At 48.0% G+C, this 17,068-nt stretch overlaps 1 protein-coding gene and 1 long non-coding RNA gene across 2 annotated transcripts in view; one reads left to right on the top strand and one right to left on the bottom strand.

The window, feature by feature from the left end:
* Window positions 1-3,069, bottom strand: part of LOC110324242 — a 6,916-nt gene extending 3,847 nt beyond the window's left edge. The window contains exon 1 of the long non-coding RNA XR_002380680.1: window positions 2,713-3,069. This is a non-coding gene — a long non-coding RNA (uncharacterized LOC110324242). The remainder of the gene's footprint in view (window positions 1-2,712) is intronic.
* The window catches only part of Ptprn2 (protein tyrosine phosphatase receptor type N2), a 755,793-nt gene that overhangs the window by 627,127 nt on the left and 111,598 nt on the right, over window positions 1-17,068 (top strand). The window contains exon 13 of the mRNA XM_021201639.2: window positions 13,211-13,423. Within this exon, the coding sequence (XP_021057298.1) occupies window positions 13,211-13,423 (213 nt within the window). The remainder of the gene's footprint in view (window positions 1-13,210; window positions 13,424-17,068) is intronic.

A 17,068-nucleotide genomic window follows, 5' to 3' on the forward strand; every position in this document is an offset into this window, starting at 1 on the left:
CAGAGGCAGAGGCAGAGGCAGAGGCAGAGGCAGAGGCAGAGGCAGAGGCAGAGGCAGAGGCAGAGGCAGAGGCAGAGGCAGAGGCAGAAGACCCTGAAAAATTTCTACAAAGGTATCTTGTTTCCTTTCAATGGAACACAATGTTCCCACTTAGCCATTTTCAAAAAACTTAGATCTCTGTTCCTATGGTAATGAGTCTTTCTTACAAAGGTTCAGTCAAAGGAATTTTAGCCCAATTTTGTGAGGAATAAAAATCTAGTTGTGAACATACAGTATATACACTATCCTGAATACCAACCATTAATTATGCATTTATAGCATTATTTGTGACTAATAAGTGGCTAGATCTTCCCAAGGAGGGAGACAGAAATTCATTCATCTTGTAGGCTCTCTGGAATCTCAGAATAAAACCAGATGAACCTCCAGGGAGGCCATTCTGTTTGTAGATGCCTGCCCCAAGAGCACATGTTCTTTAGCACACTGATTTTAATGGGCAAATCTAATAACAGCAATAAGGAAGGCCTGGGGCTTCTCATGTCCTTTGAATTATAATTTCAAAGTTTCTGGAAAGAAAAGTCTACAAAATCGCTACATATTTGTTAACCAACCTATCAGGAATAACTTTTTTGATGAAACATACTTTTTATTTAAGTAACTTTCAACTTGTTTGTTGAGGGGCGGGGGATGCATGCTGCACCAAGTGGACGCCAGAGGACACCCTGTAGGAGGTGCTTCTCTCCTTCCACTCAGGCTTGGCAGGAAACACCTTTACCCACTGAGCCACCTCCATCTCCCCAGCCAGTTCTTTTTATTTTTAAGGACACAACTTAATGTAATTGTATTAATCCACTGAGGGAACAGAGGCCCTATTTGAAGTTCCTTTTTTGTTTGTTTGTTTGTTTACAAAACTTTAGACCAATAAGAATATGAGCTGGCACTAGGACTAATAATAAAGGCGGAGTTGTACTGGAAATTCTCCCCCCTCCCCCCCAAAAATGATTTCCACTTTTCTGTGTTGATTAAAGATGTATTTGTTTTCCCTTAAAGTCAAGTTAAATATTTGAGTGAATAATTTCGGGATGTGTCAGTTCCTCCGGATTTTAAGATGGGGCACTGCCTTAAGAACCATGCCTGAGGACGACTCAAAAGGCAAGGCAGCAGGCCGGAACCCTAGGGAGCACCTGCTCCTGAACGGACTGTGACCACTCTGTGTGGTGGCTAGCGCTCCTGGCACCCTAGGCTGATCTGCTGTTCTCTGAAAGATGGTCCTTGAAAGAAAACAAACTTCACTGACAAGGGTTTGCAGCCCTGGACTGAGCTGTGCTTTTTTTCAGAAGGTGGCAATGCAAAGCACCATAGCTCCTTGGGAAGCTGACCCAGCCAAACGTTCTGCCCCTGCCTCACGCCCCCCAAAAGCCACTAAAGTATATCACAAAATGTCGTTCTCTTTCACAAATGTGAGAAATGTGCTACAAAAAAAATTAAGACTGTGGTTCCACTTTTAATTAATAATTTAAATGTTTTTAATGAATGGATTCCTAAATCAAAAGCATGTTAAATTCTATATGTGAGCCATACGTATAAATTAGTGTCTGCTTTTTAAAAACACAATTGGTTTAGTTTCCTGAAATCAAGCATTTTTAAAAATCACCGTCTACTTTTACCATGCCACTTAAACTTCCTGAAATAGTGTTTTGCCTTGCCAAAACTGTGTCTTCCATAACAGCCTTTCTCTGTTTTGCTTAAAACTACACTTTCTTTAATAAGTCCATGTGCTGGAGAGTGACTGTAATCTCTTAGCTGAGTGCTCTTCAAGGCTAAATCGAAAATGAGATTCATATCTCAGCAAGTTAGCTTCACACATGGCAAATGTAAAATGTACTTTAAACAATGAAGAATTAGCAGCGACCAACAAATCATTGAAAGCTATTTATATTGTTTGGGAATTTTGTAAGTCTGGGGAGTTTTCCATACACCAGACTTTCTATTTATTCATCAGCCAACCTTTCATAACTTCTATATAAATAATATACCTGTTTGTCATCTATAAAGGATCTCAAGTAATATATGTCTCACACATATTTTGTGTTAATTTTTTTCTAGAAAATGTTACTGAAAACACGGACAATGAAATGAGATCTATGCTTTCATGATTCAGGAAGAAAAAAAATGTCTATCCTTCCTGAGAACTGCTGAATTATTATTGTTGAGAAACTTTTGTAAAGGACTCTCCCTGACCTAAAAATAAGAATTTAAAAGGAAGCGGGGGGGAAAGCAAGAACCCTGTGGGTCGATTTATCAGATTCTAGGAGGAAAGAAAAGAGTCTTGTAAAGTACAAACTCTTTCTCCCCTAAGCCCCTGGACAGGGACTGTGTCTTGCTTCCAGTGTCTGCAGCCAGACCGTGAGGCTCCCCGTTTCAGAGCCCGCAAAGGCAGTAGGAGGCACGGGAAGTTTTAAGGGTCAACGGTAAGAAAATAGACTTTTCTACATAGAAATAACTGCAAGGTGGCATAAGGACATTTCACCATTGAAAGGGTGACCAAAAAACGCAACTCACTGCATCTCCACCCCTATCCTTCCTCAAAGAACCGCATAAAGCAGGCAGGCTATTGGATTCCAATTAAATCTGGAGCATGGATTTTAGACAGGGCAGGTAAAGGAGCCCTTTGGGACACAAGGAAACTGAAATAAAACAAACGCCTCTACTTACAGATTTCCTTGTCTCTTCATGCTTGTGGAAAACCAAGCTGGCTGTCTGCCGGACAGCGCGCCCTGGTCTGGCCTGCATCTGCCCTGCTTCTGCCCTGGACCCTGGCCTTCTCTGGCTGTTCTTCCGAAGTGACCGCGAGGGGTCCCTGCCACTTGGAGCAGAGGGGATGCATCACACACTTGCTTGTGGCTCGGGACCACTAAAAGCGATAGAAGCAAGTGAGGTGTGACAGAAAGATAGCTCTGAGCCGCATCCTGGTATGTGCCAGGCGTCTCGTGGCCTTTAGGATCCTGTCAGTGCACTGCCTCCCGCTGAGTTTGCAATGCTGGCTCTGGGGCTGAAGTACACAACAGGGCCGCGAACTCTCCTAGGCTATGCGCGCTCCTATAAACCAGGGCCCGCGCGCCCCCCGACTTCGCTGCCCCGCCCAGATCTCCGGGCGCCTTGTGCCGGCGCGCCCTAGGCTGCCAGACCCCTGTGTTCCCCGCTGCACTCATGACGTCTTTAAGGCGCTGTGGCTGCAATAGGAGAGCCAAGTACCCTGGCATAGCAAAGGGTTAGTTTAGCATGGGGCAGGGCACACCCCCGCACTGGTGCTGAGTTATGGATCCCTTCACCCTAAGAGTATTTAAAGTACCTGGAAGACTGAGTTTCTTGTCATAAAGAGAAGTCTATGTTCCCGGTCCCAGTATTCTGTGATCCATTTTCCAAGTCCAGTCGGGGGAAAACAGAGAAGAGGGAGAAAAGAGAAGGGAGGAAATAGGAGGGAGAAGAGGAGGAAGAGGAGGAAGAGGAAGAAGAGGAGGAGGTAGTGGTGGCTGGTGATGGTGGTGTTGGCTGGAGGCAAGCTTACACACATGCTGTTGCTATGGAGAGGCCCGGTTGCTAGAGGGGATGAGGGCGGCAGGTCCCCTCATCAGACTCCAGGTCTCATGTTCTCCTATGCCAGAGCTCCTCCTGGGAATGGAAAGCAAGGAACTAGGCACTCAAGTAGGCTGGGCCCTGAGGATGATTGTAGGATTTGAGAAAAAAAATACCTCGGCCCTGGTCTTTGCCAGGACAGGCCTTTAGCCAACTGGCCTCCGCGCCCTGCAGAGTCCTGAGCCTGCTGAGGGTGCAACAGAGAGGAACCACTCTAGTAAACCTGCTGGAGGGCCTCCAGGTTGCCATGCTTCAACCAATTTTAAGCAGGGAGGTGAGTGGGGGGTGGGGGATGGAGATGGGAGAGTGTGTGTGGGGGGTGTCTGCAGGGCCTATCCTCTGGCATAGGGGCATCCCATAGCCCAGGAGACTATTGGGGAAAGCCCAATTTATCCTCTTTGCCACCCCTCAGCTTTCCCATGAAGTTACCAACTGCCTCTTCCAAATAACTCAGCCCTACAGGGTTGGTGCAGGTTGTGCGACCACCCCAAGCCTCTGGGGATCTCTCCTTCAGCCCCTGTAAATTAAAACTAAACAAAAGAGTTTAAGCCGGTGACCCAGGGGAAGTCGTCCTTGGGAAGAGCACCGGCATAAGCAAGCACTTGGTAGCACTGGACCCTCCTTTTGGAAGCCTGATCCTTTCCAGGCTGTGGAGCTCCAGTCCCTTGCCTTAAGCAGGTCTGGGGCTTCGCCCAGGTGGATGAAAAGGCAAGGCGGTACCAGCCTTTCCTGGCCTGGCCTGCAGTGGGGGCTGCAGAGTTTGTTCTAGGGTCCAGGAATTGGCTCTGCAGCCTCCTAGTGTGCGGCGGCAGGGTGGGAGTAGGGGGTGTCGACCGTGCAAGTCTTCGTCTCCAGCTGTCCCAAGTGCCGGGAACAATGGGAAGGCGGCAGGAGAAGGGATGGGGGGGGGTGTGTGTGTGTCGGGGTTTCCTGAAAAAGAGCCCTCCGCAGACTGTCATCTGCGTATGACAGAATCTGCTCCCCCACACTTTCCTTTCTTCCCCTTGTTCCTGCAGCTGTGGGTCTTGAAGAGCGTATTGTACGCACAGATGTTGGGTTTCGCTCTTAGGCTCCTGGCCGCTCTGTGGGGGCGCAGCGCACCAGGGTGTCCAACCTGTGGCCGCGCCCCGGGGGCAAACAAGAGTTGGGGAGGAAGACTGTGGGAAGGGAGAGTCCGGGAGCCTCATGCAGAGTCGGAACCCAGAGGAGGACTCTAGAGACCTCTTGGCTGGCATAAACCCTCTCGAGTCCCGCCTCAAGTCTGGGCTCAGGTCAAGTAATTGGGTAGGCTCCAGCGACTGCAAATGTAGTCCTGTATCCTATACACAGGCAGCTGCGGGGAGAGCGGTCATCTACGGTGATGACAAGAGCTTAAAGATGAAGAAAGAAATGCTTTTCACTGCTGCCTCAGTCCAACATATTGGGCTAGTAGTCCCGCAATTGGCCTGGACCGAGTGGTGGCAAAGTCTCATTAGCACCTGCTTTCAACAGACTGCTCCCTATGAGCATCTGGGTCTTAAAAACTGGGGTTCGTGTACAGTATGGGGGGGGGAGTGGGGATGGGGGAGTCCCTTAAGTAATTAACATGCTTCTGTTTGGAAAGGAGAGAAAGGGCTCGGTTTACCGTAATTTTTTTTTCTCCTAGAGAGTCTCTACGAAACACTTCACCTGACATAAGCAAAGGTCACAGTAGGGGCATGAGGGGCGACTTTTCTAGCTGAGGCCTCATTCCCTCACCCTAACGCTACTCTGAACTTGTCCAGAATGAAGTGCAACTCGCGAATGAAAGAAAAAAACTGAAAGAAAGAACCGGTGAAGGCCCTGGCTCCGGCGCGGTACCAATGACTGACAAAGCTTATGTCCATTCATAGTCTTGGGCGGATGAGGGTGTACGGAGAGCCGCGGCCCCTTAGCCAATTGCTGTCAGCAACATGTGGGGGGGGGGGGACGACATCGCTATAGCAACCGGTGGCTGGGCCGCGAGCCGCGCCGCCGTCGCCGGCCGGGTGCGCGCGGGGCCGGATATAAGGCGGGGCGCGGCGCCCGCTCTGGTTGGAGCTGCGCGCGCGGCCAGCAGCCTTGCGGGGACCGTCCCGAGCCCGGCCCTGCACCCGCCCACGCAGCGTCAGGACCCGGTGCGCCTAGCCAGGGGGCCGGGTTGGGGCGGAGCACGCCGGGCCGCCCCGAAAGGCCTCGCGGAACTGCACCCTCGGCTCGGAGCGAGTGCTACGGCACCGCCGCCGCTGGGACGCGCGGCACCTTTGTTTCCACCCGCCTCCTGAGAAGTTTGTGGTCAGAAGCAGGATTGCCCCGCTCGTCAGTGGCTCCAATGCGGGGAAGCAGTTGGTTGCGATGATGGCGCTGTCGCCAGCGGCCGCTGCGCCCCGAAGCGGCTTAGCGAGGCGCACACCCCCACCTCCTGCTTTCTTGGGCATCAAGCGTCCTCCCTGCTGCAGGTAACCAGGGATGGCCAGCCCCGTCGTGGCACTGAGAGGGGCTGCCGGGTGGGCCCTGATAGTGGAGACAAGAGTTGGGTGGGGCAGAAAGGATCAAGAGTAGATACCCCCAGGGCATCATCAAGCTTAGTGCTGGCAGGACGCAGGACAGAATCTTCCAAGGGTTGAGGGTGTGCTTGAGGGCCCCAGATATAGGACCTGGGCGGCTTGCCTAGTTCAGGGGGTAACTGACTTGCCACAGGACACATGTCAAAGGTTCGGCCAACAGGAAAGACCGCCTTTGGAATTATCTCCAGGTGGGTCTGAGGCGAAGTACCCACGACGGTAGTTCTTTCTGAGCGCACAGATTAGAAGGGAGAGACAGAGGAGACTTCACCAAGGGATAATGGGATAGTGGTCTGTAGGACTTCTCTCGAGTACTCCTCTCGGCTTGTCATAAGGCTGGGCCTCTGGGAAATTCAGAACTTGAAGAAAACGGCCTCCAGAGGAGATGGAAGAAGCGTATGGTATGGTGAGGAAGGAGGGAGGATGGATGAAGGACAAGATGAGCAGCTAGCATAAAGGGGACTGGTTTGGGGACGGTTTCCTCTGGCAGCATTTTGGAGCTCTCTTTACTCTCTCCTTTCTGGGATCCCGGGTGTGCTTCTGTGCCATTCGATAGTCCCAGTTGGCAGCGAGTTAAGAGGACCAAGTGGGCCCGGGGCGGAGCGTTCAGAGAAGCAGGTGGGGGCGGCCCAGGAAAGTGAGGAGTCCTCTGACCCCCCTATCCCAGCCTCCCCAAGGATCACCTTTAAGCTTCTACCTCCCTCCCCCAAAAGGAACCTGCACTTTCTCCCACCCTTATCTATCCGAGACCCCCCGCCAGGTGGGGCGGTCGCGTACTCGCCAGAAAAACTTCTGACTCAGAGCTGTTAGAACAAGAGCTTATTTATTTCATTTCTGACTAATGGTTTGGTTCCTAAAACCCGCCAGATTTGCAGTTAAAGAAGCTGTGCCCCAGACATCTGGGTAGCCCCCAAATCAGCAGCATTGACTTTTAAAGCCGAAGTCCCTTTGCGTCTTCGTTGCACCGCGAAGCTCCAGGCTGGATTGCTTTAAAGAAGAGGGGTCAGTATAAGGATTGCCTGTACCTGGTAGAACTAGGTGTGTACTGCAGTCCACCTGTCGAGCCTCACCGTGCCTCTGCCCGCCTGGGTCCTATCCCACTCAGTTTCTGCTCAGTTCTTCAGTTGTCCATCGAAGTCAGCAGACCTCGGGCTTTCCTAGGCACCAGGCACCGCGCGTTCCTGCTGGAAACCGAGAGTCTTCCCGATCTGGAGTAAATGGCTTAGTGGTCCAAATGGTTTTCACCAAGCCAGGATCGAGAGATTTTAGGGATCAAGCAAATATGAGGAAGCGGAGAAAGGTTAGGGTTAGTGCCCACCAGCCCCCCAGCCTAGATGCCCCACTCCCAAAGAGCACAGTGGCCCAGCTGGGGAGTGCTAGTCAGCTACGGTAGCACTGCGGTGCTTTTGGTATTTTGGGGTGGGTTCAGGCGTTGTTGGGGACATTAATGGCTCAGGCGCGCTTTGTGGCCAGGGAGGCTGGGCTGCGGCATTGTCCCAGCTAGGACCCTCTCAGGGCTGTGAATACTGGAGGCTCCCAGGAACCCTCGACCTTTTGTGTTCTGTGCCATGGTTTGATCTCCACGACCTCTACAGAGATCTTGGAAATTAGTGAGGGGGAAGGGTCAGGGAAACTGGGGTGAGAAAGCCGAGGCCTGTGAGGGTCAGCCTCCCCGTGTGGGGGAGGGGACTTGTGACTGCCGCTGTCCAGTTTCCTAGACCCGCGCTTGACTCTTTCCACTATCCGGTACTGACCAACTGGGCAAAGCCAAGGCCTTCCTGGCCTGAGAGCGGGTTAAGCTAAAATAAGATAATTCAGTCTTGAAGGTAGTTGATTCTTGGGATTGGGGCTAGTTCAGGACTGGCCTGGACAGTAAGGCCAAATATCCCCCTCTAATACCAGGCATCGCCCTAGAAAACTCCTGAACACTCCAGGCCACTAAACCGGCTAAAATGCTGGCCTGCGAAGTGTTCTGAGTGTACCCGCTGCCGAGTTTTGAGTTCTGATGTAAAGAAAACACAGCCAATGGATCGGAAAAAATGCAAGGGGCAGGTTCCCTCTTTGGGTAGATCTATTTGGCCTGTTCTGCGCTAGCTTAGCTGGCTCTTCCACCCTGGGCAATTTGTGGTTAACAAGCAACATTAAAAATGAGTTCACAGAACTCTCTCCTCCTTTTCAACATCAATATCATGAATCTTCCCTTATCTTAAAACAGAGCGTTTTTCTAGAACAACTATTTTAGGAGTGTTTCAAGATAGCAAATAAGTTATTATCTTTTGTATATTCACTTATGTGTATGCTTGAAATTTTTCAACAAACAGCCTATTTTTAAAAACAGCACATAACTTATTTTCATTAAAGTTTATGTTTAAAAATAATTATTTCTTGAGAGATTCTTCTGCCCATATAAGCTTTTGTGTGTGTGTGTGTGTGTGTGTGACTATTTGAATGGCAGATTTGCAAGTACAATTTCATCTGTAGAGGGGAACAATAGCTTTCAGCCGCACAAAGGCCTTCTCCCACCCTGAATTCAGACCGCAATGCCTCTTGCTCTGATAATAGCTTCTGAAAAGATTTTGTAATGCAGAGAATTAATACATGATTATTTCCGCCTGACTTCTTTCATTTATTAGAATTCTGTGGCAAATTCCAAATTAAAAATAGTTCAGTTAACAGCTTTAAAAAATACTCTTAAAATATTTCAAGACACCCTTCTCCCCCTCCCCATTTTTAAGTTTGGTCACTTGTCTAGGCTTGAAAAATATTTTGCTAAAAACTGTGATCAGTTTTAAAGTGGTAGTAACCATATTTTAATACAAATATCTTAGTAAATTTAAAAGGAAATTTCCAAATGATTCTCTAAGGTAGTGGTTCATCTAGCTGGTCAAAGACGAACTTGTTACAGTAACTCATAGTCTTGGAGACTAATTTCTGTTTCACAGGGGGAAAGGTTTTCAGTCATAATAACATGGGTCCCCAAAAGATAGGGAGGGGACATGTCCTTCATCTTAAGCCTTTTCCAAACCAAAGTGTGTGTGGTGGGTTGCTAAAATAGGGTGAAACAAGGTTGCAAATCAAATTCTGTAGAAAAAGAACAATGAGTTTGTCAACAAGAGAAATTTAGTATCAATGAAGCTAAAGGCTTATGCTCATAACTTTTTTGTGCATGCAGATTTTAAACTGCAAGTCAGAGACTTGCTCTTGTGAATTGGCTATGTAAAATTTTTCTTGGTAGCATGCCTGCAAATTTTCACCATAAAGTTCTGTATTGGTGTGGCTTAGTTCTCGCAATTGACTCTAGACATAGAATCCCACACCCCTCAGCTTATCACAACATTTTAGGAAGTTATAAGGGTGTCTGTCAAGGATGTCACCGGAAGCCCCATGTGCCTCACAGACAGAGGTGGGAATGCTGAACTCCACAGGGATGTGGTCTAAGGGCAGCTTATCAACTTCCCTACTCCCACACTGATCTTGCCTCACAGGCAATACCACATATTCTAAATTTGAGGAGCTGCAGGTAGAGATGATAGCAAGACATGCTCAAGGTTACAGTTCACCTGAGCTGCCTCTGAGATGATGCAACCTAGACCTGCTTATTCCTGCTTATTTTTAAAGTCTGACCTACTCCTGTTATTTTTTAAGTCTGTTCAGAACTTGATAGTGTGCCTCCGGAGTCCTGGATGCACAGCTCCCCTCCCCCGCCCCAGCACCTCTAACAACCTCCTTCTGAGAATCCTCTTCCACCACCCTCCTCAGCAGCATTGCTCCAAACTTTCAGAAAGAGCTTCCACTGTGCAGAAGGTGTTCTGCTTTTAAAAGACATCTGACTGTAAATGCCAAAGTTATAAATATTTAAACATCATTATTCTTTCAATTTCAAGTCAAAACTGATAAGATGTCTATGACTAGTCTGGGCTGTCTTCTGGGAGCCCCCCCACCCCCCCATCCCCCCCACACACAAAGCTGCCTGTGGTCCCCACCAAACTGCTCATCCTTGGGAAGTCACCATTCTGGGTCAGCCCAGGTGCAAATTCACTCTCAAGCTCCCAGCAGACTCACTTCTCCCACCGAAGCCTCTGGTTAACAAGCATTTTTTAGTGCACTTTTTTAGCTCCACAAAAAGAAAGGAAATGTAAGGTTATGTTAACTCAGTCACTATACCTAGAAGAGGATGTTCAACTGACATTAAAACAAGCATTTCTAGAAATTTTATTTCCCCCATCCCAGGATTCTTACAGTCTCATCCACTGCTAGCAGTTCTCTCCCTCCACCAGTCCCCCACCCATTTCAACCCTCCGGTCAGGTCATTTTGGTGCTACTGTCAGGCAGAGAGCCCCTAAGAGATAAATTTTCAAGTTTGAGAAACCATCAGTCAGTTGAAATTCAGACCTTAAAATTAGATATATATTGACTCGAAGGGAGTCCCTTGATCCAGCATCTACCTTACCCTCCTCTCTCAGACATCATTCCTTTCAACCTCCACTCTGCCAACCTTCCAGGGTGCCCTACACTCAGGCCCTGAAGTCCATAGTTTCAGATCTGGGTGCCTCCATGATTCCTACCCCACAGGCCAGTGGTGTGAGTCTCTTATCTGGTGGGGTTCTGGGGCAGGAGTACAACTGGCACTAATCCTGGTCACCAGCCACTCCTCGGGACCACTCAGGGGGCACAGAGATGGGTGGAGCCTAGAGTAATCTGGCCCTGCCCTCTTCAGTTCTCCCACAGGAGCCCAGTGAGAAGGAAGTCTCTGCTCTTGCCCCAACAATTTGGTTCAACCTCTGAGAAAATCCAGCAGCCAACTGGTTTAAAGTAAAACCGAGAAAAGAAGCTGGGACACCTGGGCTTTTCACTGGTTGCCCGGCAGCCTGCCCCCCGCCGGCTGGGGCCAAGTTCACTTGAAGGAACATCACCTGCCTCTTTCTGTGGTTCCAGAGTGCCCAGTGTCTGTCACCTGGCGGTGCTGTCAATCAGGCGGAGTTCATACTCCGGACCATTGATCGCTTGGTGCTCCCAGTCCTGTGGTTCTTTCAGTTCCGTAGAAGCGCGGGTACAGTGCAGAGTGTACTGATGGGCTGTCATAAACCATGGCCTAGCATGGCTGGTAACTTAGAGCTGTCTGAGAACCTGAAGCCGAGGAGTTTCGTGCCTGAAGCCAGGTTAAGGAGGTCCTATTCCAGCGCCACGTGGCGCGCAGGTCCGCCCAAAGCCTACGCTGGACCTTGGTTCAGGGACCCTCCGGCAGCTCAGGGGATGGGTAAGGTGCCCTTGGCACTGCCATCCCAACACTGTCTTTGTTGTGGTCTGCTGAGAAGAGGCTAGACAGGCAAGGGCTGCGGGAAAGCAGCCACGGATCCGGCAGAGTGTGGCTGGCTCCCGCCCTGGCATACCTGGGACCACACTGAACCCTGGGGAGTGAACAGCTCCGTTTTATGAATGGTGCAGAGGCCCACTGGCCGGGAACTTAAGGGAAAGGGTTTGTTCTTGTGAGAACTGCATCCAGTCATGTGAGGACAGCCATTTGGGCCACCGAGACCCTGGCCGAAAGGGTTATTTGTGTGGTTTGTGCTCCTGCGGGTGCTGGGGCAAAGAAGTGTAGCTTGGAAACTGAGATGGGGACTTCGCTGACTTGGGGGGAGGGGCGGGAGACTCTGGAGTGACTTCTTTCTAGAAGCTCTCGTGTGGGGTGGGCGGGAGTGAAAAGAGGAGGGGACCTGGGAGGAAGCCAAGAGGAGGAAGGGAAGGGTTCCACAGCTTTCTCCCCATGCAGGATCCTCTGTGCTCCTGACTTGCAGCAGCCACCGGGTGCCGCCCACTCAGTCCTGGGAGAGGTGTCCATCCACGTTCCTGCTCCGGGTCACCTGCTTCCCTCCCAAAGGTCCCCTCTGCCAGGCCTTGGAGTCCCCACCCTTCCTCTCTTCCATCCCCATTACTGAAGTCCAGGAACCTCCTGGGTTCAGAGCCAAGCAGAACCAAGCCGCGCATCCAGGCAGGAAATCCCGGCGTCTTTTCTCATTTAACCCGCGTTTCCATTAACTCGGTCCCAGCGCCCGCTAATCCGCGCACCGAAGGCAAAAGCAGGCTAATTAATGACCAGCTTTTCCAGTCAAGACTAGCGATAATTGCTTTGGTGGCCTTTATGATTACAAGATAAAAATGGGCCCGGCCTGACATAAGAGACACTGTGTACACTCAGAGACTGGAGGAAACGAAGAGTTGGGAGGCTGAAAGCGGAGCAGAAAATTACTAATAGAAGAGAGATAATGAATAGGCCGGCCAGGCATTCATGGGGAAAAATCCATTTTGTTACCACGCGAAATTAGGTGGCGGAAAGGAGTTTGCTAATTGTTCTCCTCTTGTAGCAACCAGGACAGAGGCAGGGGCGTGCTCTTCCATTCATTTCCCCGAGTAATTGTGGGGGTTGCTGGCCGGGAGTCGTGGGCGATTTGCCTGCGGCCCTTCCATTTTCCTGTGGCGTGTTTAATTGTTGCTAATACACCTCCTAATAAAGCTAATGAGGGGGGCGATGTCTGGCTATCTGCCCTGGATTTGAGTGACAGAAAGGATTTTCTCACCTATTCCCCCAAGATGCAAAGTGAACTTCCCAATCGTCTGTTTCCAAAGACCTTGTCCCCTTTGAAGGAACAATACTCATGTACCAGTAGTTGGAGTCTGTGCCTATAAAGAGTGACTAGAGCAGGTTGCATTAACCCAAGAAGCCATGTCCCAGAGCGATGAGATGATGACTCTAGCCAGTGCATTCTACTGGGACTGGGGACTATTAAGTTCTGTTAACATTTTTCCCATCTCCTGCCGAGCAAGATACAGACAGAATCTGTGTCTGATTAGGAATGATGTACGCTTCACTTTACTTAAAGCAGCAAGTTAGGTACCAAATGCTTCACATTGTTAAGTTTGAAGAACAGCCACCATTGGGGCTACTCTTGACTTCTGGAGGGGATGTTATGCTGGAGTCAGGGTCCCTTGAGTAGTAACCTGTTCTCCTCCTCCTGCAGAAAGGAAAGCTCAAACTCCTGCCCCATCAGGAAGAGCAAGAGGACTCTACCAAGTTCATTGCGCTCACCTTCCTCTCCATTGCCTGCATCCTGGGGGTTCTCCTGGCTTCCAGCCTTGCCTACTGCCTCCGCCACAACTCACACTACAAGCTGAAGGACAAATTGTCTGGACTAGGCGCTGACCCCAGTGCAGATGCCACTGAAGCCTACCAGGTAAAAACAAACTTTTCAAAGCTTTCTCCTTGGATTTGTCAGACTTGATTTGGGAGTGGAGGGGGGCAGTCTGTCCCCTCTCTCACCCTCTATACTCTCTCACTAAGTCACAGTACCGGCTCTTTTATGATGACAATTTGAAACTTCTCATTAGCATTCATGTAAATACCTTGCAACCACAATTTTATGGCTCTGTATTAATCTTACACCGTTCTTGGGTAGTCTTACATTAGCTGTAGAAAGTGGGTTGCTAATTAGAAATGTGGAAAAAGTACAATACATGAATTATGCATTATCTGTTATCTTAATCCGGCCACTATTAATGAAACACGCCACAGTTGCAAGATGGATTGGTTGTGCAGATGTGTGAAGATGGCTCTTAAATCATCAACTTCCTTGGGGTCTTATAGGAAGGGATCTTTTGACCTGATCTGTTGCCACCCTCTGCTATTGTTTGGATAAAGTGAAACCTAATACTGATAAATGGAATGTAGAGTGCATATGTCTTCATGAGTCAGCAGAGGCAGCTGTGTGCTATGTGTGCTAGAAACACAGACAGGCACCCAACGTGCCTGGAAGTAGACCAGAAGCCCGGAGAAGTATGAGCCCGAGAGACAAACACAAGGGGCATAATCAACACGTTTCATAATGAGTGACTTGCTAAAATGAAACTGTGACTCCACTCAGCAGCAATGCAAGCCCAAAATATATAGAAGTCTGGGAGTTCAAATTTTTAATATAAAATATCATTTAACTCTAAATATATTATTAATCAATTTAGGGTTATACAATTATACTTGATTGCTACATTTAAAATTTTAGTCAATATGCAGTTTAAGGTTTTCTCTAATTTATTGAATCTTTTGTCTTTTCTAACCACATGTCTGTGCTGTCTAATGTCTTATCAGTAATTCACATCACACAGTATATAAAGCAAAGGCTGTCTGTTCAGTTCGTAAAGTTACTTCGGCAAGCTTTCTGGCTCTCTCAGGAAATACAGTGACTGTCCAGTTATCACCCTCAGCTAGTCTGAGCTGGCTGCCCTTGCTCTGTGGTTGTTCTGCATCTGCCACATATGGCTAGTTGAGAAGAATTTATAAAGTCCCTTTGCTTAAAAGCGATGAGGAGACAGCTTTTGGTCCCGTTTCAAAAATTCTTATCATCATCACTGAATGGAGAAAACCTCTGGTTTTCTGAAGGAGGGTCACAAGCCTGGTCAGGATGATCTTTTTCTTATAAAGAAATGGCAACTTCAAATGAATTGAGGATGGTATTTCAGGCACATGGCACATAGCTTTGCTTCAAAGCCAAAGGGGGGGGAAAAAAACACGTTTGAAGAGGCAGCCTGGAAAAAAAATGTCACATAAACTAGTAAGAATTTACCCAGAAATTCTATTGAGCAAGACCATCAATACAGGATGCTAGGTCCTCAGGGCCAAGCAAGTGTCAGAGCATAAATAAATAATCATACTCCACACTCTTCAGTTCTGTGTGTGAGAGACAGAGATCATAAGGACGGAGGTTTCCAGAAAGCATGGCATCCTTTGATATACTTTGAAATTCAAATATAAAATATTGATAGAATGAAAGGTTGGACTCACATGCAGAAATGACTAATTTTTATAAGATTGTGGGTAGAAAAATGCATACTTATGACTGAGTTTGTGATAATTAACAACAACAAAAGGGGGGGACTCTTCCCAGTGACAGCTCTAATTAATAGTATCTGTGATTAAAATCATGTCCTTGCAGCAAGAAAACTGTTTGAATTTCTTAGAGTGACCTTTTTGTGTTCCTCCTGGGGGCATGGTGGTTAAGTTGATATTGATTTTATAATGAGCTCTGGTTTGTTTAATAAGAATCTGTAATCCCGACAATAAATGAAATGTGTGCTTTTCTTCAATCCAGAGTAATAAAAAAGAAAGATGGGGGAAAGTTTTCCTTCAAAAATAGGATCTAGAAAAAAGTTGGAAGTGAAATGATTGGGAACATTTTCTGTTGGGTTTATTTCTGAAGTCATTGACCAGTGTCATTATTCCAAGTTTCTCTGATCAGATGGGGTCTGCTCTCATCCAACCATCAGGCTCCTTGGAAGGACCTGGGAGACTCCTGTGCTCTGCCCTTCATGCAGGGCAGTCTTGTTGCTGTGGCTGGTTTTCAGCAGGCCAGGCAGGCCTCAGCACATGGTGATCATGTGGTTGTCAGCTTTGGGTTCAGCTGGGTGCATTGAAAGCTCACAGCTGTGGTTACTCAAGGCTTCTCTGGAAATAAGAAGCAGTGTGTTTGTCAATGTGGTCTTATGGCTTTGGATTTTCCATTGTTGTCATTGAAACAACCTTCATGTCTTAAAATCTTCTTTTTAAGCCAAAAGAGCAAAGCTGAGAAGCCTGTGAGATGTCTCAGCTAGTGAAAGTACATCTTTCCAGAATCCACATAGTGGAAGGAAAAAAAAAACCTCCCACAAGTTATCCTCTGACCCCCCCACACCATATGGCATCGTGGCTCAATAAATAGACGTAATAACGGAAACCCTATAACATGCAACTACACATTCCAGGGAAAGGGTCTTCTTGAATGAATGCGCCTACTACTAAATCTTGGTGTGTAAGAGGATGCACCTCAGTGGTACCTTTTGCCTTCCATAGATTTAATTACCAATTCATATATTATATATGAATATATAATATGTAGATAATTTATGCGTCCATATTTGCTCATTGTGTCATTGAGACTGTGATTGGAGTTTGTCACACTTTTCTCCAGTGATCACAGGGACAAATGAATACTCTGCCGCTGCATGGTTTATTTTTGTGTTTTTTTTGTTTTGTTTTGTTTTTGTTTTTGTGGGGATGTGATAGAAGAACAGTTCATTACTTTAAGTTTATAAAGGGGGAAAACGTTATGCTGCGAGTGGGTTGAAAGTTACCCAGGGATGTTGGTAGATGGCAGAGCACCATGTGTGGCCACCAACAGAATGTAGTGTTACCTTGGAAGGGAAAGAGCTACAAGCTTGTGTCCTGAGAACACAGCAGAGTACAGGTATTCTGACTGTGAAGAAAGGGGAGGGAGGCATAGAGATTAAGGTGCTGTGGGCTGTGCATACAAACTCTGGCTGTAACTTTCCTTTCTCCACATAACCCCCAAAGAGATTCCTCATGGTAGACAGCACCAGGGTCAGTGTGGTAGAAGGATCTTCTCAACAGGAACCGGGAGACTCCTCCTGTGCGCTGCCCTTCATGTAGCACCTTCTGAGTCATAGGTGTAAACTCCACCACTGCCAGCCAGGCACATAGCCACGGGTTATGAATGACCATCTTGAAATGGCCTCAAACCAATCTGGAGTATGAATTATTAGACCCTTGCAAACATCTCTAAGCATGTTCACCTTTTCTTCTCCTCTATTTGTATGTATATGTTGACTCCTCATGGGTGAGCAAGAGGGGGAGGGAAGAGAAAGAAACAGAAAGGGGGAAGAGAGAGCAAGAGAGAGAGAGAGAGAGAGAGAGAGAGAGAGAGAGAGAGAGAGAGAGAGAGAGAGAGGACATAACTAACAGTCGCAAGCCAGAAGAGGGTATTATATTCCTAGGAGCTAGTGCAGCTGTAGGTGGTTGTGAGCCACCCAGTATAGATGCTGGGAAACAAATT

Source organism: Mus pahari, chromosome 7 (genome assembly GCF_900095145.1).
Source record: "Mus pahari chromosome 7, PAHARI_EIJ_v1.1, whole genome shotgun sequence".
Taxonomy (NCBI): domain Eukaryota; kingdom Metazoa; phylum Chordata; class Mammalia; order Rodentia; family Muridae; genus Mus; species Mus pahari.